Source organism: Sycon ciliatum, chromosome 6 (genome assembly GCF_964019385.1).
Source record: "Sycon ciliatum chromosome 6, ocSycCili1.1, whole genome shotgun sequence".
Lineage (NCBI taxonomy): Eukaryota > Metazoa > Porifera > Calcarea > Leucosolenida > Sycettidae > Sycon > Sycon ciliatum.
This window is the reverse complement of record NC_088648.1, coordinates 30474687-30495450: the sequence shown is the minus strand read 5'-3', so window position 1 is coordinate 30495450 and position 20764 is coordinate 30474687. Positions and strand designations below refer to the sequence as shown.

The following is a 20764-nucleotide window of genomic DNA, read 5'->3' as shown; positions in this document are numbered from 1 at the left end:
GTGATTCTCAGTAAAGAGATCGTTTTTGAAGTTGGAGAAGTGAAGACTTATACATGGGTAAGACACTTGCCGATGTTTCAGAGGCGTTGAGTAGTGCGAGCGGAAGGCATAATACGAGCTCGTATCTAAGTCAAGTTTCACATTCTCTTGCTGTAACTAACACATTGCAAGCATCTTGAACAGTGGAAGATGACATACTCATCCACTTTCTAGGTTAAAAACTTAAAGTGTAGGCACAAAGCAGTGTGCATGCTGTACAGCGGGACTCATCTAGTACGTAATCTGGTAAGATACTCAATCTGCGGACAGAACTGTTTCGTCCTTTGTGGACTCGTCAGCGCAGCACAGAGGAAATGAGGCCGAACCTGATAGCAATGGAAATAAAAATTTCCAATCAGGCCCGAACGTACCTTGCCAGAGTGCTCAAACTGCCAAGTCAGTGAGCTCTGCATAACGCAAACAGCAAAGGCACTACCCCACGCAAGAGTGCTCAACTGCTACAAGAGCAGGAGCGAAATGCTCATCTGGTAAGATATACAGTCAACTTTGCGTATAACGACACTTGGCGGGGCATCAGAAAAGTGTCCTTTTACCCGAAGTCTCATTATATGTATACAGGTAGAATGGCCTTTACTCTGGGCGTGGAAATTCTTTCGTTATTCGCGAATTGTCGTTATATCCGCAGTCGTTATTAGCCAAGTGGACTGTAGACAAAGTGTCTGAAGACCTTGCTGCAAATAGTGCTCAACACCCTAACAAGGGAAGAGCGCACTACACAAGGCAGAACAACAGAGACCAAAAAGCTTTCTCGTTACGTAACGAGAAAGCTTTTTGGTCTCTGTTGTTCTGCCTTGTGTAATATGATAAGATATCAAATTATTGCTTAGTTTTGACGCCACTCGCCTGTTTACACATGTTTCAAGACAGCCTCTCGAATGCTTCTTGTTTGACCCTACATTGTTTGTTTATTTGATTATTTCCCTCTGAGTCAAGTTGGTGCGAACGCACACGTGGAGATGCTCCAGTCTATAACTATGCTATTTTCCGTGGTTGGATTCACCCTCCCTTTCTTGTATTGGCTATGTATTATTATGTGCCATGAAGTGGAGACGATAAATAAATAAATAAAATAAATAAATGCCGTAGTCCATTCCGCTGTTCCGAGTGTCCATGCTGTTGTTCTACTGACACTGATAATTCTCTCCTTCTGCTTCCTCGTGTTCTGCTTTGCTTCTCCATATCTCTTCTATTCTGCTTCCTCGCGTTCTGCTTTGCTTCTCCGTCTCTCTTCTCTTCTGTTTCCGCTTCAAACCTGTAGTTGTTTGAGCTGCTCTCATGACTATTTGTGTTTTTTGAAAATCTTTCGTACCCGCGATCATGCGCTTCTACAACTGCGCTGTGCAGTATGTGCTATGGCTAGGGCTGTGTTTACATGAGAATTTTCAACCCGGGTCGAGTTCAACCCGGGTTCAAAGTCTGTACGATGGAAAAAAAATAGGTGGGTGTTTATATGAAGACAGTTGACCTGGGTCATTACTGATATACCGCCAAAAGTCCACTTCTAGAGTCCTGTATGGTCACGTGGATGCTTTCGCGTGAAATCTGACTGTGCAAACCTGGCGTGAGATACGCACAGAAGTACGGTGGTACGATTTCTCAATTTCAACCCCCCCCCCTACCCCAGGGGAGGGTTAAAATCAACCCGGGTCAAGTGCAATGCGTCATGTTAACGCGCCAGTCAATCTGTGTTCATGGCGGGTTGAAACTCGATCCGGGTCGAACTCAACCGGGGGTTGAAACGCCTGGTGTAAACACAGCCTATGAGTATGAGTCATGCTTGCACTATGATTCCTTTCGTATCACGTGTATGTGTATGTGTATGTGAAGGCACAAGGATGCTGTGGCTTTCCAGGCCCTTTTTGCTCCCTTGTGACGGGAATGGTCTTAGAGACTGCTTCTCCCATTCCCGTTGGCTTTCCATTCTCATTTTGTCATAATTATTTACACTCTTTCTGCATGCTCTGTAGGGTGATCCCCAAATTAATTATTGTTCATGTTCATGTATCACGAACAGCTAGTACTCTATACACTATCCACGTTTACAAACACACTTCATTTGCCATCTAACTACTCATCCTTAATCTACCTCTCACACCGTACTGGAAATATACAAAATTTCGGCACTTCACGATTTTTGACATTTCGGCGGCGATTTATTTTCGGCGTGGGGTAGAGGGCATGGTATAGTGCGACAGATGCTGTGAAAAATGTCATCGGCGTTTTAATTTAGGCATTTTGGGTCGGTGCCGGATATAGCCGAAATTAAATAGCTGCCGAAAATTTGTATATTTACAGAGTACAGTAAAACCTGGTTTAAGCGACCACCCCACGGTGCAAGCAAAAGCGTTCGTTCAAGCCAGGTGGTCTTTAGAACCAGGTCACACAGTGTCTGTGTAGAACTGTCGGTGCATGGAAAGACGGTTGTTAATGTTGTGTAATCGTAGGTGACATTTACGTTTTGTTGTTCTTTCATATTATTAGTATTTTATTATCAGAGTATAATCAATTCGTTCGTTGTTGTCAACGTGTACACGAGGTGCTGCTTGCCTTGAGTCAACAACACGGAATTCACGAGTTACGATTGTGTTTACTACGACGTTGCATGTTGTTTGTACATTTACAATCACGTACATGCAGCTTGGCAAGTTGTGTCACGATGCAATGCACACCAATTTATTTCACTACACGTATTTCTCGTAACACATCAATTCTTACTTCGTAGGTGTTTAGGTCCGGTCTTGCGTGACAGAGGTAGTTACTCTTAGTTAGCTTTCTCCATGATTGATTCTAACAACACGGACATTGATTCTAGCTTCGAACTGTTTCTTCTTTGTCTGCCTGTGCATTTTGTTCTCAAACAAATCCTTCGTTCAATGTGTTTATATTTTCGCGCTCTGCAGATTTGTTTGCCTCGCGCTCAGCTTTGTTTCCTTTTCTTTGTCAACTGCATTATTATGACGTATGACTTGTGTACGCACTTATCACGTGACCGTTTGACTGCATGCGCTATGCACGCTCTAGGCTAGTGCATTTGAGCGATCGTAGCGATCCGCTTTCCTTGCCGTTTCGTCTTCTCCGCTTCTTTACTCATTCGAGTCAGTGTCGCTGCACTAGTTTGTTTTGCAGTTTATCCACGTCGCAGTCGTTCATGGTCGCCATCTTTACATTTGATTTTGATGCGCAGCTGCATGCTGATGCAGCTGCCTTTTTCATTCTTTCGATGATCTTCTTTCCAATTTTATACTGAATCTACTGTATGTATTCTCTCACCCAAGTTTGCAACGGTTGTCGGTTGTAGCATGCCAAGGGTTGGATGCAGGGGTGGTTAATTAAGCTAGTAGTAGTAGAAACAATTCAGTAACAAGTGGTACCGAAACCCGATCGAACAGAGCCTCAGGACCGGTCGAGTGCTCGTGTAGAACTGCAGGAGGCAGTCGAGTGAATTTGAGTATTTGTAGTGTTTGTGGTGTTGGTTTGAGCTACACCAGTGCAGTGGCAGTGTAACCATGGCATCCATCAAAATGGATGGTTACTTGAGAGCGTTCAAAGGAAAAGGCGAAGACTTCCAGTTGTTTTGGAGGAAGTTTTTGGTTCTGTGCCGATTACAGAAACTGTCGACGGAAACCGACCGCATGGCATCGTTGCCATTGTTTTTGGATGGTGATGCCTTCCACCTGTTTGAGCAGTTGTCTGATACTGACAAGGCCAGTGAATCAGCAGTAAAGAAGGCCCTGGAGTCTGCTTACACCATGACCCCGGCGGATGCGTTCCGCCAATTTAAAGCGCGGACGCTCCGGGACGATGAGCCCGTGGATACCTACGTCACCGACCTGAAGCGCTTATTGGCGCTGTCCGGCCACACATGTGCCGACGACAAGGATATGGTGTTGCTCGAGCAATTGTTGGATGGCCTGTCCTTGGACTATGGACGGCAGGTGCGCATGGCGAGCACGGAGTCAGACCTGACTGTCACTAAGTGCGTCGCCAAAGTCCGTGCTCTGCGATCTACGGACGACTCCTGCCGCAAGCGTGCCAGTGTATCGGGAGCTGTTGCCGCTGCTGCTCCGGAACTTCGCCAGTCCAGTGTGTTGTGCTTCAACTGCAATGAGGTGGGGCACGTCCAGCGCAACTGTCCACATCGCCGGTACCAGAAGGGCGGACGGCAGCAGAGGGGCAATGAGAAGCCACGCCCTCCGCCCAAGGAGCAGAGACCGCTTATGTGCTTCTTTTGCGATCAAGAGGGCCACATGAAGAGGGACTGTCGGTTGCGCCGCAAGTTCCTCGCCTCTTTGGCACAGTCCTCGGCAGCAGCTGCAGAGCCAGTGCAGTCTGACAGGTGCCTGTGCATGGCGAATTTGGCACGGCCGGGATTGCCAAAGGTCTTTGTTGATGTGTCCTGTGACACTGCATCGGGAGTCCGTGTGCGGTCCGTCATAGACACTGGTTCTACCCGGACGTTGGTGACGTCAGCACTGGTCGACCAGCTCGGGACTCCTGTGACGGCCCACACGGGCCAACCAGTGGTGGCGCTGGATGGCCAACCCTTGCGTATCCTGGGCAGTGCGCGGTTGAAGTTCGTCCGGGAAGATGATTGTGTCAGTATCCCCGCTGTCGCCATGGAGGTTCTCGTCGTTCCCAGTCTGTCTGTGGTCGGCACTGATGTTCTGCTCGGGTCTGACACTATTGCGCAGTGTGGGGGTCTGCACCTGCGCTACGATGACGATGGCAGCTTGTGCTGCGTGACGCTCGGCCAGCATGCCGACGTGACAGCTAGTGTGGCCGACGTTCCACTGCGGCATGTCAGCTGTCAGACCGACGGGGACGACATCATCCTGACGTCCGACGATGGGTCAGTACGTTGGGACGCCACGCAGCGTTGCTGGACCCTCAACTGGCAATGGCGAGATGGCAAGCCACCGCATGCACCAGTCGGCCACGGGATCGGCGAGTATTCCCGCTCCAAACTGACAGACGAGGAAGAGCGCAAGTTTGGTGCAGAGATCCAGGGCTGGATCGATGCTGGGTGGATGGTGCCTCACGACGAGGCTGTTCATGGTGCTCCGGAATGCGTCTTGCCGTTGTTGGCAGTCAGCCAGCCGCACAAGGCCAGCACACCTGTCCGTCCGTGTCTGGACTACCGGCTACTGAACGAACGACTGATCTCAAGTCCTGGTCTAGACGCCCCAGCATGTGCCGAGACGCTGCGGTCGTGGCGCGTCAAGGGCCCTGATGGTTATGTCCTGGTTGATCTGAAGAAGGCATACCTTCAAGTTCGTGTTCACCCTGATCTGCTGCGCTACCAGGTCGTGGTATGGCGAGGTCGCTCTTACGTCATGACGCGGATGGGATTCGGCCTGAACATTGCGCCGAAATTTATGGACATCATTGTGCGCTGGGTGACTCGAGAGTTTCATGACGTCGACAACTATATTGACGACGTTCGTGTACCTGTTGCCCTGACAGAGACGGTGACTGCGCGCCTGGCTAGCTATGGGCTGGAGACCAAGCCGGCGGAACCAATGCCTACCTCTCGTGTTCTCGGCTTGCAGTTGTCAACGCCGCCAGATGGCCGTACTGAGTGGCGCCGCCGTGACGGAGTCAAGACAGCGTTTGATGAGCCACTCACCAAGCGCAAGGTGTTTCAGTGGTGTGGGCGTCTCACCAGCCATTACCCCGTCGTTGGTTGGCTGCGGCCCGCGTGCAGTATGGCGAAGCGTTTGGCATGCCTAGAGAGCTGCGGCTGGGACGACACGGTGTCACCTGAGTTGCTGCAGATATGTGTTGACCTGCAGCAAAGGCTCCACAATCATGATCCGGTGCATGGTGTATGGCATGCTGATCTGACCAGTTCTGCTACTGTGTGGTGCGATGCTTCGGACCTTGCCCTCGGTGCGTCGTTGGAGATCGGGGGTGACGTGGTTGAAGATGGCACGTGGATGCGCCAAGTCAGCGATCGTCGCCACATCAACGTGGCTGAGTTGGACGCGGCCATCAAGGGCGTCAAGCTTGCAGTGTCATGGAATGTGCGGGATTTGCTGGTCAAAACCGACTCCAAGACAGTCGCTGCCTGGTTGGACCAAGTGTTCACCAATGCCCAGCGAGTGCGGACTAAGGGGTTGAATGATGTTCTCATTCAACGGCGTCTCCAGGTCCTTGCTGATCTACTCGATGTAACTGGTTTACGTGCACGAATCGAGTGGGTGCCCAGTGCAGAGAACCGCGCCGACGTTCTCACCCGTGTTCCGGACCTGTGGAATCAGCGTGCCAAGTCGTTGTTGCAGCGTGCTGAGCAGCCGCCTGATGTTCCTGAGCCGCCGCCTGCTGCTGATCCGGATGAGTGTGTCGCCGCTGCGCCAAGTGTCCACCTGCCGTGTGCACTTCGTTTGACCGACATTACCGCAGCTCAGGCCGATGACGCTACGCTACAGTCCGTCATCAGTGGCCTTCAACATGATCAGCCACTACCCAGTGAGTACCGTAATGTTCGTACGCAGTTGTTGCTTGATGATGGTGTATTGTATCGGTCTGTCAAATCGCCTGTTGATGGCATTGTGATAGTTCCTGTTGTGCCTGCTGCGTTAGTCTCTGCTGTGGTTTCTAATGCTCATGAAGTGTCTGGTCATGGCTCTTGGGAGAAGATGTACTATATGTTGCGTCAGTGCTGCTTCTTTCCTGGTCTTGCGTCTGTGTGTCAGAGTTTTGTGTCTCAGTGTTTGCAATGCAGTGCTGCTAACCCTCGTCGTGGTCCGTCTGTTGCTGCTTCGCGTCATGCTATTTCTGGTCGCCCATGGGGTGAGGTGGTGTTAGATGTTCTAGAGCTTGGCTCGAGTAATGGTTCCCCCTTTCATTGTGTCTTGGTGTGTGTTGACACTTTCACCAAGTGGGTTGAAATTGCTCCGCTACAGCGCCATGATGCTGCTTCTGTTGCTGCTGCTTTTGTGCGGATGTGTCAGGTCTGGGGTGCACCAGATAGTGTTCGTACGGATAATGGTACGGAATTTTGCAATGCCGTTGTGTCTTCCCTGTTTTCGGTTATGGGTGTTACTGTTCGTACTGGTGCTGTGCGTCACCCGCAATCACAAGGGTCTGCGGAGCGCATGAATCGCACTATGCTCGGGCTGATGCGCAAGGTTTTAGATTCGTCCACTGGTGATTGGCTGTTGGACCTTGATATGCTCTTGTACTGCTACCGTAATCGCCCCCATAGTGCAACTGGTCTGTCGCCCATGCAAGCTATGGTTGGTTGGCAGCCACCTCATCTGTTAATTGCATCCGAGCCATTGCTGTACTCGGCGAGTCATTGGGTGGATACCCTGTCTGCTCGTTCAGCACGCATTCGAGATTTGGTGGATGATGCTTTGTCCCGAACAGACTTTATCGAGCCCGTCCAACCGTGCCCTTACCAGGTTGGTGATTGTGTCCTGTTGTTGCGTCCTGACCGTCACCAGAAACGTCAGTCTGCTTTCGAGGACGGTTGGGTTGTACAGTCTGTTGTTTCGCCCTCCACTGTTAGTATTTCGAAGCCTGGTCGTCGAGACAAGACTGTCAATGTCGCCCTGTTGAAGTCTGTTCCCGTTCGTGAGCCTGCTGTTCTTAATGTTCCAGCTCCTGTTGTTGCTGAGTTGCCCGAGGAGGAGGAATCGCTAGTCAGTCTAGATTGGCCTATTCCTGTCGTTCAGCATGGTTATGGGTTGCGCGATCGTGCTTCGATTCGCCCCCCTGTTCGCCTCTCCTTGTAAATTCACCTGGGGGAGAGGTGTTGTGTAATCGTAGGTGACATTTACGTTTTGTTGTTCTTTCATATTATTAGTATTTTATTATCAGAGTATAATCAATTCGTTCGTTGTTGTCAACGTGTACACGAGGTGCTGCTTGCCTTGAGTCAACAACACGGAATTCACGAGTTACGATTGTGTTTACTACGACGTTGCATGTTGTTTGTACATTTACAATCACGTACATGCAGCTTGGCAAGTTGTGTCACGATGCAATGCACACCAATTTATTTCACTACACGTATTTCTCGTAACACATCAATTCTTACTTCGTAGGTGTTTAGGTCCGGTCTTGCGTGACAGAGGTAGTTACTCTTAGTTAGCTTTCTCCATGATTGATTCTAACAACACGGACATTGATTCTAGCTTCGAACTGTTTCTTCTTTGTCTGCCTGTGCATTTTGTTCTCAAACAAATCCTTCGTTCAATGTGTTTATATTTTCGCGCTCTGCAGATTTGTTTGCCTCGCGCTCAGCTTTGTTTCCTTTTCTTTGTCAACTGCATTATTATGACGTATGACTTGTGTACGCACTTATCACGTGACCGTTTGACTGCATGCGCTATGCACGCTCTAGGCTAGTGCATTTGAGCGATCGTAGCGATCCGCTTTCCTTGCCGTTTCGTCTTCTCCGCTTCTTTACTCATTCGAGTCAGTGTCGCTGCACTAGTTTGTTTTGCAGTTTATCCACGTCGCAGTCGTTCATGGTCGCCATCTTTACATTTGATTTTGATGCGCAGCTGCATGCTGATGCAGCTGCCTTTTTCATTCTTTCGATGATCTTCTTTCCAATTTTATACTGAATCTACTGTATGTATTCTCTCACCCAAGTTTGCAACGGTTGTCGGTTGTAGCATGCCAAGGGTTGGATGCAGGGGTGGTTAATTAAGCTAGTAGTAGTAGAAACAATTCAGTAACATTAAGAGCAGTTGGTCGCTAAACCCAAAGGTTTACTGTACTGTAAAACTGGGAATTTTCGGTTGTGTAATATTTTCGGTATTTTCCAAAATCAAAGGTTTGGTAGCGCAAAAATTCGGTAAACCAGTTTTCCAGATCCAAAAATGCGTTTTGCACACTGTGTGGCATGGCTTGGTTGAATTTTGGACGTGTTTTATTTAAGGGAAAGATTACCTGTACCGAAGTTACCGAACATAAAACTCCACCGAAATTTTCCGGTTTTACAGTAATACCTAAAGCACTGACTAGCCATGAAAGCCTAACAGTTTTCTAGACTTGGACATGAGGCAGATTCTTGCCAGTATCAAGGGTAGCACTCATAAACCTCACCTTGACTTGATCGTAGTCACTTTGCGTGATATTCTTCACAAAGTCCTCTTCACCAGTGAAGCGAAACATCGGCTGGTGGGCACATGGGCACATGGGCATGTACACACACATGTACACACGCGCACACGCACACACACGCACACACAAAGATACACAGTCAAGACGTGTAAACCCTGACAACAATCACGACTGGGATGGAACTAGCTTCAAACAAACACGCAGCTAACAGTCTAACGCGGTAGCTTGACTTTCTGCACAGTGACACTGGCCCGTCAAATCCAACCACTAGCTTGAGAACTACGCCAATACGGGCACGGTGGACGCGCCTGTCCTGAGCTAAGATACACGACTACAGGGCGATAAGCACTGCATACTTGATGGCGGCGTGGAGAGTGTTCCAGCCGTCACACTCCATTGGTCAGTACCGTGCAACACTACTGTTGTCGAAGCTGCCGTTCCCCACAGAGCCACTGCTAGAGGCTCTTTGAGCAGTGCTTTAATTATACCCCCCTCCCCCCCCCCCCAACAGTGCTCTGAAGGAAATCCGATCAAGCGAGTGAATGCCACGCCGGGCGCTGCTGTGCAGCCCCAGACCTGCGATCACAGGGACGGTGAACTGGTGCAGGGCGCACACTTGCTTCACGAGATTGGATTTCATTATTTGATCAGCACCGTAGTTCTGTTGAGTATCCTTAGTAGTGAGATAATGGTAGCGACTTCGCCGATGATTTCATAGGAAAAGTGGTTGTCCCTCCACCACCGTTAAGTGTCAAGTCGGAGGAGGGTGCGGGCTCCGGTGCGGGGAGCAAACACTTTCCCTATCCTTAATAAAGTACTCAAATTAACCACCTAACCAACCAGCCAACACCAGAGCCATCAGCTGTATCCACATTTCGTCTCTCACCTCATAGCCAGCCAGCTGCACTGACAGCGTTCCCGAGTACGGCTGATTGGGCAGACTGGTAGAGTTGACCAAGGAGATAATAATAAGGGGCAGCCACAAGACAAGAATCAGCGCCGCTACTCCAAAACCACCCGTCACTATCTTTACGCCCACACCGATGATCTTGCCCAGCTTACGCGGAGTTCTCTGCGCGGAAAACAACAAACACGATTACGGACACACGCACGTACACACACACACACCCAGCACGCATGCTTGCATCCCCCCCCCCCACACTCAAACACACAAACCGCACATGCACGCACACAGAAAGACAGAAAGACACACAAACATACAACGGTAAATGCCCGAGGGGTGTGCAATGCAAGACGTGGCAGGGCTACAGGACACTCAGCATACCACATAATTATGTATTTTACGAGTTGGGTCTGTGAAGAATAGTAAAAAAAACCCGAAGAGCAGACAAAATAAAACACATAAAAGACATGTCTGTGGTGTCAGATAGAGTTTATTCACAACTCGCAAGGAGGACAACAAACGAAGAACAACATTCCAAGCAGTGTGCGAACACAAAAGGGAAGTGTGTACGAACACCAAGGAAAGTGTGTACGAGCGCATATGGAAGCAGGAGCTCTAGGCGGGTGCATACGGGGTGCGGGAGTTGCACCATATACGGAAGTATGCCATATACATCATGCCCCTCCTAAGATAAAAACGCACAAGTGTTTATCTAATCAACAAAAAATAATGTGAAAATTGCATGTGCGTAGCAAATGACATGTCGCGGAGCAGCAGCAACTTCCAACAGACTTGTAAAAGGGATAATTGCAAAAATTATATACATGAAGGTTTTCAACTGCGAAACAATGGGAATGACAATTGAATAGGTACAATGGACATCAACAACTGAACAGAGCGAATGTTAATTGTACGATTGTCCACGCGTTGAAATAATGTTAAAGGGGACATTCTGTCGCCGGGGACGTTGGCTTGTTCGAGGTGGTACCTGAACAGTTGACTGTGGCGACGACTGAGTCACAGGGACTGCTTGTGGTGCAGCGTCGGGTACGGGAGACGATGCAGGCATGGCTGTTGAAGCTGGAGTAGGAGGACGGTACGGGCGGAGGTAGCGACGGTTGCGCCAATATACGCGTCCACTCGGTAGCTTGACGTAGTAGTCGCGGTGGTCACCGATAGCCACGACAACGCCGCGGGAAGACCACCGTTTTGTCTTCGGGTGCTGAATGTCAACGTGCGTCCCGATAGACAAGTGGGGAAGCTCTCGGTGAGGCTGACTGGGAGGCTGGTCTACTCGATCAACATCATCCATGTCAGATGCGGTGTCTTGCCAGTGGGAGTCGAACTGGCTCCATTGGGCGAGAACGAAGGAGACGAGTGGGCGACCATACAGTAACTGGGCAGGACTTTTCCCCGAAGTGCCAGGAGTATTGCGCCACTCGAGAAGGCCACGCTGGAAAGCATCGGTGTCTAGATTACCATCATTGGTAGTCTTTTCCACCAGGTACTTCATTGCCTTCACGGCTGCCTCCGCATGTCCGTTCGACTGCGGGTAGTGAGGGGACGACTTGATATGACGGATTCCCCAGCGCTCGCAAAATTCAGCAAATCTGTGAGACGCAAACTGAGGACCGCCGTCCGTTGAAATGACCTGTGGTACGCCTACATCTGGGAACCACCTGCGGAAATGACGAATGACGTCAGCTGACGTGGCTGAGTGACCAAGCTTGGCTATGCATGGCCATCCGGTTAAGCGGTCGACGAATACCAAATACTCGCAACCTTGGCAACTGAAAAGGTCAGCACTAACACTTTCGAATGGCAAAGTGGGCTTGCGGTCAGAAATGGGCGGTTCGGCAGACTGAGACGGCTGAAATTCACGGCATGCATCACAGCTGCGGACTAGCGTGTCTAACTCACTGTTCATTCCGGGCCAATACACTGTCTGACGAGCACGTCGTTTGGTACGGGTCAGACCTTGGTGGGCTGCGTGAAGGTCGATCAGCGTTGACGCACGCAGAGAGGCTGGGACGACTATGCGTAGACCTTTCAGGACTACGCCATTGTCGGTGGACAAATGTTCACGCACGTTCCAATACGCACGAAGAGGCTCGGGCAGCTGCTTTTGTGCTGAGGGAAATCCGTTCTGGATATACCCGAGTAGCATCTGGTAGTCAGGATCAGATGCTGCTGCGGCACGGAGCTTAGCGAACTGGAGACTCTGGGGACCATCTTGGAGTAGACAGATACGGATACTGCGACAGGACAGTGCTGGATCTTCTCCAAGTTCATCATCACTAGTCGGGATTGATACAGGATGTCGTGAGAGGGCGTCTGCGAATACGTGCTCTGAACCCTTACGCCACGATGCTTTCACTTGATACGGACGAAGTTTCATGATCAATCGGAGTAGACGAGAGTTCTCAATCTGGTCAAGGGTGTAGCTGTTGATAATCGGAACAAGCGGACGATGGTCGGTGATTAGTGAGAACTGTGCACCAGATAGATACAAGCGGCACTTGTGCACTGCCCAGACGACTGCGAGGCACTCGAGCTCGATTACAGCGTACCTTGTTTCAGCGTCAGATAAGAAACGACTTCCACACTGGATGAGGTGCCATTGCTGGTCATCATGCTGTTGCCATACGGCAAATCCGAGGCCATTCTTCACAGATGCATCAGTCTCGAGACGGAGAGGCTTGCCAGGCTGGAAGAAAGCTAACACTGGTGACTCAGTCAGGATGGCTTTGACGGCTTCGAATGCTATGGTGTGCTGCTGATCCCAGGCGAACTCATTGCTGGTTTTCAGGAGTGGGCGAAGCGGCTCACTTAGTTCAGCAATGCGCGGTGTGAAGTCGCTGCATTGGTTGACCAAACCGAAGAATGAGCGGAGGTCAGTGCGGTTGCAGGGCACTTCGAACTGGCGAATGGCAGATGTCTTGCTACCATCAACGGCATAACCATCAGCATTGATGACGAATCCGCAGAACTGTACTTCACTAGCGCCGAATACAAACTTGTGTGGGCTGAGCGTAATGTGATGCTCACGGGCACGGTGAAGGACGTCACGAACGTGGGTGACGTGGTCTTGAAAATCGACGTCATGTACTAGGCCGTCATCAACGACTTTGACGAAGTTAGCGAGGCGGTCAAATGCTGCGTCTGTGCGGCAGTTGAATTCGTCACCTGCTGAGGACAGACCTTGAGGGTTGCGGCAATAGCGATACCGACCCCAGGGCGTGATGAATGTCGTGAGCGGCTTCGAGTCGTCGGACAGGGGTATTTGCCAGTACCCATGACGAGCGTCGAGTGTGGTGAAGAAACGGGCTTTACCAATAGCTGTCACGGCGTCACGCGGAGTACGAGCTGGGTGTGTTGGTCGGCAGACTTGGTCGTTGAGTTTACGCAAATCAACGGTGAGGCGCTTCTCGTTAGAAGACTTCTTATCTGCGATGACGATCGGGTGGCACCAGTCTGACGGTTCAGTGACTGGCTCAATAATTCCATTGATCACCATATCGTCCAGTTGAGATTTTATCTGGTCTCGGAATGCGAATGGGATTGCGCGGGCACCATTAACACGAGTTGGTGTGGCGTCAGATTGAAGCATTATCTCCATGGGAGGACCAGCCATGGGCTTCAATTGGGAGTCGTCGAATACATCAGCAAACTCTTGCATCAGCTGAGCCTTAACATCAGCAATGTCTGCACTACTGGGTTCGGACTTCACACGGGAGATCCGCGGCCAGGACTCAGGGAGAATGCCAAGAGCACGGAGAGATTGGCATGACAGCAACGCCTCGTCGAGGTCTTCATACACATGAAGTACCGTGGTGTGCTGGGCTGAGCCAATGGAGAGCGTGGCAGAAATCTTTCCCAGGCTAACCAGAGAGGTGCCGTTTGCTGCTGAAACAGTGTCGGAATCGACGGCAAGGTTCTCAGGGAAGCCACCTAGCTGGGAAAGATGTGCTGGCCCAATGGCGTCAACATCGCTGCCGGTGTCTGGAATCCATGTCATGGCTTCGGCGGTCGGTTCTGTGTTGAGCTGCGTGTGGACACTGAGTTCTAGACCATGTCGAACAGAGGCACGTTGCAACTTAAGTTGGCCGACTTTGCCGGATGCTGTTGGTTTGCCTTTGTGCGGGCACATGGACTGGAAATGTCCGACATGTTGACATCCGTTACATTTGCGTGACTTCGCAGGACATGTGCCTTTGGTGTGGGGACTGCGACCACAGCTGGGACACTTGTCACCTGCGGGCTTGTCTGGTGTAGACTTCACGGGTGCGGGCCGGCTCGCCTTCTGCTGTTTATAAGATGATTTCTTAGCTGCGTGCACGTGACCACTGGAGGGAATGCCAGAGGAAGTTTGGCAGGCTGCTTCCTCAGCACGGCAGAGCTTCACGGTTGCCTCCAGATCCAAGTTCTGGAGGGCCAGCAGCTTGTGACGCACGTCGTCCTCAAATACACCTGTCACAATGCGGTCACGTAGTATGTCGTTGTTGAATTTCAACAGGCCTGCCTTGCAGGGGTTGCACATCGCCTGGTTGCAGTTATGACATACTGAACACCCAGAAAAGTCACACGCGTGAAACAGTTCACGGAGGGCCGTATAAAAGGAGTCAAATGATTCCCCACGCTGCTGCCGTCTCTTGTAAAATTCGATTCGGTCGAGCAGCGGGTTCCTCTGCCGCCGGATATACTGCTGGAGGACCGGGATGGCATCAGCAATGTCAGCGTCTTCCGGGAAGGCGATAATGCCTTCTCGGATGAAACGGCGCAGGTCCTCATCTAGGGCCTGGCGGAACGCTGACATACGTGTATGGCGGTCGTGGCTGGCGAGACATTGGCATTGCGCATAGTCACGCCAGGCCTCCTCCCAAGCGGTAAATTCTGCCATTGTGGCAGTAGATAACAGTACTGGTCGTTCTGCGGACACAGACTTGGGTGCGGGTGGGGTTGTAGAACTAGTACTGGTCTGGTTGGACATCCTTTCCATCAGGGTCTGAAACTGTTGATCTCGCAGTGCAGACGCCTGTGCCTGAGTTGTCAGGAGCTGCAGGAGCGTGGCGACGTCAGGCACTCCATTACCAGAAGGTGCTGCGGGATCGCTGCTCGCCATGCTGATCACAAATGCTCGTTGTGACAGCTCACACGACTACGTCCTACGAAATAAATTGAACAACACTCCTATCTAAAACGAACTAACAAACTAACTGCAGGGTAATCTAATCCAAATCCAACGGAGTGCTACACTGCTACTGGGCCAGGTAAGACACTACAAACTAGGTTGGTGTGGACAGAATGGACACTACAGGACGAAATGTTCACTGCGCCATGTGGTGTCAGATAGAGTTTATTCACAACTCGCAAGGAGGACAACAAACGAAGAACAACATTCCAAGCAGTGTGCGAACACAAAAGGGAAGTGTGTACGAACACCAAGGAAAGTGTGTACGAGCGCATATGGAAGCAGGAGCTCTAGGCGGGTGCATACGGGGTGCGGGAGTTGCACCATATACGGAAGTATGCCATATACATCAATGTCATGTGATTAAAGCGGAGTGAAATAAGAATGAGGTGAGCTAATGTCATGAACCTGCACTCTACTGTACTGTAGGTCGCATCCTCCGGCGTTTTGCAAAACTTGGGGGCAACTCACAGGCTTGGGCAGAAATACGTATGTTCACACACGTGTCCTCTCTCCATGCAAACACGACACGTACACACGTACACACACCAACATACATACATGTACACACACACACACACACACCAATACACAAACGCACACACACACACACACCAATACACAAACACACACACACAAACACACACACACATACACGCACCTACCCCCCCCCCCCCCCCCCCCTCACACCCACCCAAACACACACACACACACACACACACACACACACAGCATAACAGCTACAGACACAACTCACCCTTTCGTCATCCTTGAAGCACTGAATAACGTAGATATTGGCCCGTATGTCCTCCACCTTGAACCAGTACATGATGGAGAGGACGGTATTTGTACACGCCCAGTCTAGCAGTGTACGAATCTCCAGCAGAAATGGTATCGCCTGGATTCTGTACAAGCAAGAATACAAACACACGCATGCACACACAAGAACACACAAACACACACACACGCGTGCACGCGCACATATCCATGTACCGTAAAGTACCGCCAGAGCGCCCCGCCATCTCGTCCTTTCGTGGTCGTATTGTGGAGTTGGTCTCCTGTCTGTAGGTCATACGATACGAACTTTGTACACATATTCCACGTTCTGGATACAATCCGTACCTTCAAGTGAACACGGGATCCACACAAAACCTGCTTTGTGTGACCTTAGTACACTAAAGTTCACACAAGGTACAAACTTTGTTGCACTCTGCCATACGATTTTTCCTTTTCCTGGCTGTAAAATCAGGGTGGGGCGCTCTCGCGAGACGGGGCGCTCTGGCGGTACTTTACGGTAATTACGCTACGCGCCGTGGAGACAAGAAATGATTGCGCAACAGCAAAAGAGAAAATATCAGAATTCAACAGCCCACACATGTTGTGCGCGCACTCATGTGCATGCACAGACAGACAGACATACATACAGACAGACAGACAGACAGAAAGACAGACAGACAGACAGACAGACAGACAGACAGAGAGACAGACAGGCAGGCACGCACGCACGCACGCACGCACACACACACACACTTACCCTAAAAACAAGACGGCGGAAATAACACTGGACTCCTTGGTGAGGAAGTTCCCAAGAATACGCGTTGGATAACCAGCAGCTATTTGCCGTGATGAAAAGGCAAAGTACATGCACTTGAAGAAGTACCATGCTTGCACAACAGGATTGTCATGGAATGGTCTGGCCAGAACGAGGCAGGGCAAAGTGGTAATGAACACAGCACAAATTACATTATTTTATAAAAATGATTTAAGAAAATGTTTTAGAATTGCAATCAACAGAACGAGCTGAACCGACATTTCACAAAGGCTTTATCGTATTAAAAAAAACCCCGAGTGGATACAACAACAAAAAAACGTTATACGCGACACTACGGCAGTAGAAACGTTTCTTCAGCACAGCATTCAGTTTTCTGAGTCACAGTATCTTTGACCGGGCCCCTATGGTGGGCCTCATTGACTCGTCCTATCACTTAAACACTTACGTCACATGGCGTCAACGAATACATTGACACGGAACAATGCAACGCGATGTTGCGGGTGAACTACTCTGGGCGACATTTTACCTAGAGCATTTCGCCTCACACATCAGCCGCGCTATTGTTCTTCACGTATCATGAAACCTACTTCATTACCCATATGGATATCATCAGTGCATGGTCACCTCATTGTCCTCATACATAGCATGCTTTCTTTTACTTTAGTCGTATCTGGTGAGGTAAATTGCTGTAAAGTGAGAAACTTTCGCAAGAGATTAAATTTCGCTATTTTTGCGACCAATCTCACATTCGCGAATATACCGTATATTCTCTATTATAAGCGCAGGTCTCCATTACTAGCGCAGTCTCTAATACTAGCGCACTCTGAGTGCCTATTGAAAATTTATTAGCGCAGTCTCTATCATAAGCGCAGCGCTTGTATTGGAGTGGGTTTCGGACCATGCGCAGTCATGCTGACGTCACGAAACTGCACGCGCGTACGCAGCGCATCTACTTCACTGTACGACGAGTGTGTACAGTGTTCAAATGCGTTCAAATTGATCTCATTTGCAGGAACAGAGTACAGGTCAGTACATGAACCGTTCAAGGACTCTTGATAAAAGAAGGAACTACCGGGTAACTGAAGTTTGTTGGATCGTCGTTTCCTTACCTTTCAGTTTGACTTGTGCGTAGCCACGAAGTGTGTTAGTGAGAATGGATGAACAAGCTGCTTCCTCTGTGAAGACTAGGAAGAGAAACTCTGTGCCGGTGAAAAGGAAATTAGAAGCTGTGAAGTTTGCGGAGCAAGTGTCGAATTCAGCGGCAGCGAAAAGGTTCGGTGTGAATAGAAAGCAGATACAAGAATGGCGAAAGGCGAAGGCGAAACTCGAATCAGCTGCGAAAACTGGCAGCAGTAAACGAGTACATGGTGGTGGCCGGACACTTCGATTCAAGATGGTGAATGATCGCGTTCGGGATTGGGTTCACGAAAAGCATGAACAGCGTCAGTTTGTTTCTCGACGCCTCATTCGACTCCAAGCAAAGAAAATAGCGAAGGACTTACCAGACTGTGGAGATTTCCGAGCTAGTATTGGGTGGCTGGAAAAGTTTCTGCGTCGTCATAAGCTGACTCTGCGTGCGACGACAACGACATGTCAGAAACCGCCAGCAGATTCAATCGACAAAATTGTCAATTTTGTCTTGTACCTCCGGGAGCTGCGCCGACAACACAGCTATCAGTCGAGAAACATCTTTGCCTGTGACGAGACCGCTGTGTGGGTCGACCCCATCGGTAAGCGCTGCATCGAGAGTCGTGGAGCTAGGAACGTAACTGTGCAGACGCTTGGCCATGACAAGGTTCATATCACCGTAATGTTGTGTGCACGCGCGGATGGCACGAAGTGTAAGCCGTATGTGCTGCTGAATCGGAAGCGACCATTGCCTGAAGTCGTAACCAAATTTTCAGGCCGCCTTGTTCTGTCCTGGGCAGGGAGAGTGTGGATGGACAATGTCCTCACTGAGGATTTTCTGCGTCGCGTGCTTGGGCCAATGGCATTCGGCAAACGTCTGCTCGTTTGGGACTCTTTTAGATGTCATATCTCGCAAGACACCAAAAACGTCATGTCAGAGCTTAAAATACACAGTGCTGTTGTTCCTGGTGGCTGCACCAAGTATGTGCAAGCTCCAGACGTGTCGTGGAACAAACCTTTCAAGGCTGCCATTTCGCGAGCACACGAGGATTGGATGGCCAGTGATGCGGAGAAGGAGGTTACCCGCGGCGGCAATCCCCGACCACCTCCCATTGCTACGTACCTGCAGTGGGTTGTGGATGCATGGGACGGCATCTCCACCGACTTGATTGAGAAATCCTTCAAGGCGTGTGGCATCACCAACGACTTACATGGGCTGGAGGATGACCAGATCCATTGCTTCAAGCCGAATGGTCCCATCCCCGATGGTATGGAAGTTCTGAAATCCAAGTCGAGCAGCCATACCATCTCTGAGCCCGTACTTGTACCGGAGGAAGAGCATGACGAGCGAGAAGAGGAGATGATGGTTGTGGAGGTGCTGGAAGGAGGAGAAAGTTGCAGTGAGAGGGAGAGTGGGGAAGATGATGACGACGACGACGATGACGACTGCGATCTTTAAACTGAAACTGGACTCGAAACTTGATTCTTTGTGTGTGTGCGCGTGCGTGCGTGCGTGCGTGCGTGCGTGTGTGTGTGTGTGTGTGCGTGTGCGTGCGTGTGTGCGTGTCGGCTTGAATTCAGTGTTTTTTTCATGCATGATATCTGCCACGTACCTGGTATCTTCCTTGTTTCTGTGCAAGTGTGTGTTCGTTTCTCTTTGTTGGCACTTCTTTCGGAGTGGAATTCTGTGTTGCATGCATGATATCCGTCATATATCTCTCCTGGCTCTGTATGGATATATTGATTGAAAAAATATAAGCACGGTCTCTATTATAAGCACGGGGTAGAGGGGTGTTGGAAAAATATAAGCACGGCGCTTGTATTAGAGAATATACGGTAAATCGCCGCAAACCTCTCCGTACATTGATTTTAGACAGTCCAAGATCCGACTGAAGAGATAGAATCGCAAAAGTTTCTCATCGTGAACCAGCCCAATTTATAAAAACACTAAATTTGCGCGCCGCGAAAGTTTGTCGCTTTACAGTAAACAAAACCAACAAACGAATACAGTGGTGATGTCAAAGCCGACACTGATCAGCGACGCTGCTAGATTTCAACAGTCAGAGTTTGTTATCCTCACAGGGAGCAGCAGTAGCATCACCAGCACCAGCACCAGCACAATCGCCATCACCAGCAGTATTCTGTTGTCATGGGCCAGCTACGGTGTATTTCGTCACCGTTCTTTGCCAGCACGGTAACGTTTTTGTTAGCTCTTTTACCTAAGGTTTTTTTCCTCCCTTTTCTCCTTTTTATTTTGTGTTCCAATTGATTTCTCTTTTTATTTTGTGTTCCAATTGATTTACTAGTATTTGAACTGATTTTTATACTTCGAAGTAGTTTGCTGAAATTGTTTGACGATACGTGCAATTCATTTTGCCCGTACAAGAGGCTCTATCACTATCACCAGCAGCAGTGTGTGGTCAGCAGAAGCAGTACAATAAGCAGCACTACTACTACCACCACCACCACCACCACCGGGCACACCCTCACCTTTTAGTGATACTGGGCATCACGAAGAAGAGCCAGACGTGCACGATCAGCAGAAGAGTACCCTGGAAAATGAGCTTGCCTAGTAGCCACTTCTTCAGATAGATAACACTGCAGAGATAGGACAACACACAGCAGTGATGGCAGTCACAGGCTCACAGAGCAGTGGAAATACAGCAGAGATACTTAAGTGTGGCACACAGCAGTGACAACACAGCAGAGGCACACAGCAGAGGCACACAGCAGTCACACACAGCAGAGGCACACAGCAGAGGCACACAGCAGTCACAAACAGCAGAGGCACACAGCAGAGGCACACAGCAGTCACACACAGCAGTCACACACAGCAGTCACACACAGCAGT

At 49.9% G+C, this 20764-nt stretch overlaps 1 protein-coding gene across 3 annotated transcripts in view; it reads right to left on the bottom strand.

Moving 5' to 3' along the window:
- Positions 1 to 20764, bottom strand: part of LOC135819878 (piezo-type mechanosensitive ion channel component 1-like) — a 102996-nt gene that overhangs the window by 11115 nt on the left and 71117 nt on the right. For all 3 annotated transcript variants that reach the window (XM_065333177.1, XM_065333179.1, XM_065333178.1), the window contains 5 exons: positions 20404 to 20511; positions 16768 to 16926; positions 15991 to 16138; positions 10025 to 10210; positions 9121 to 9192 (listed from right to left, as the gene is read on the bottom strand). In XM_065333177.1, the coding sequence (XP_065189249.1) occupies positions 9121 to 9192; positions 10025 to 10210; positions 15991 to 16138; positions 16768 to 16926; positions 20404 to 20511 (673 nt within the window). The remainder of the gene's footprint in view (positions 1 to 9120; positions 9193 to 10024; positions 10211 to 15990; positions 16139 to 16767; positions 16927 to 20403; positions 20512 to 20764) is intronic.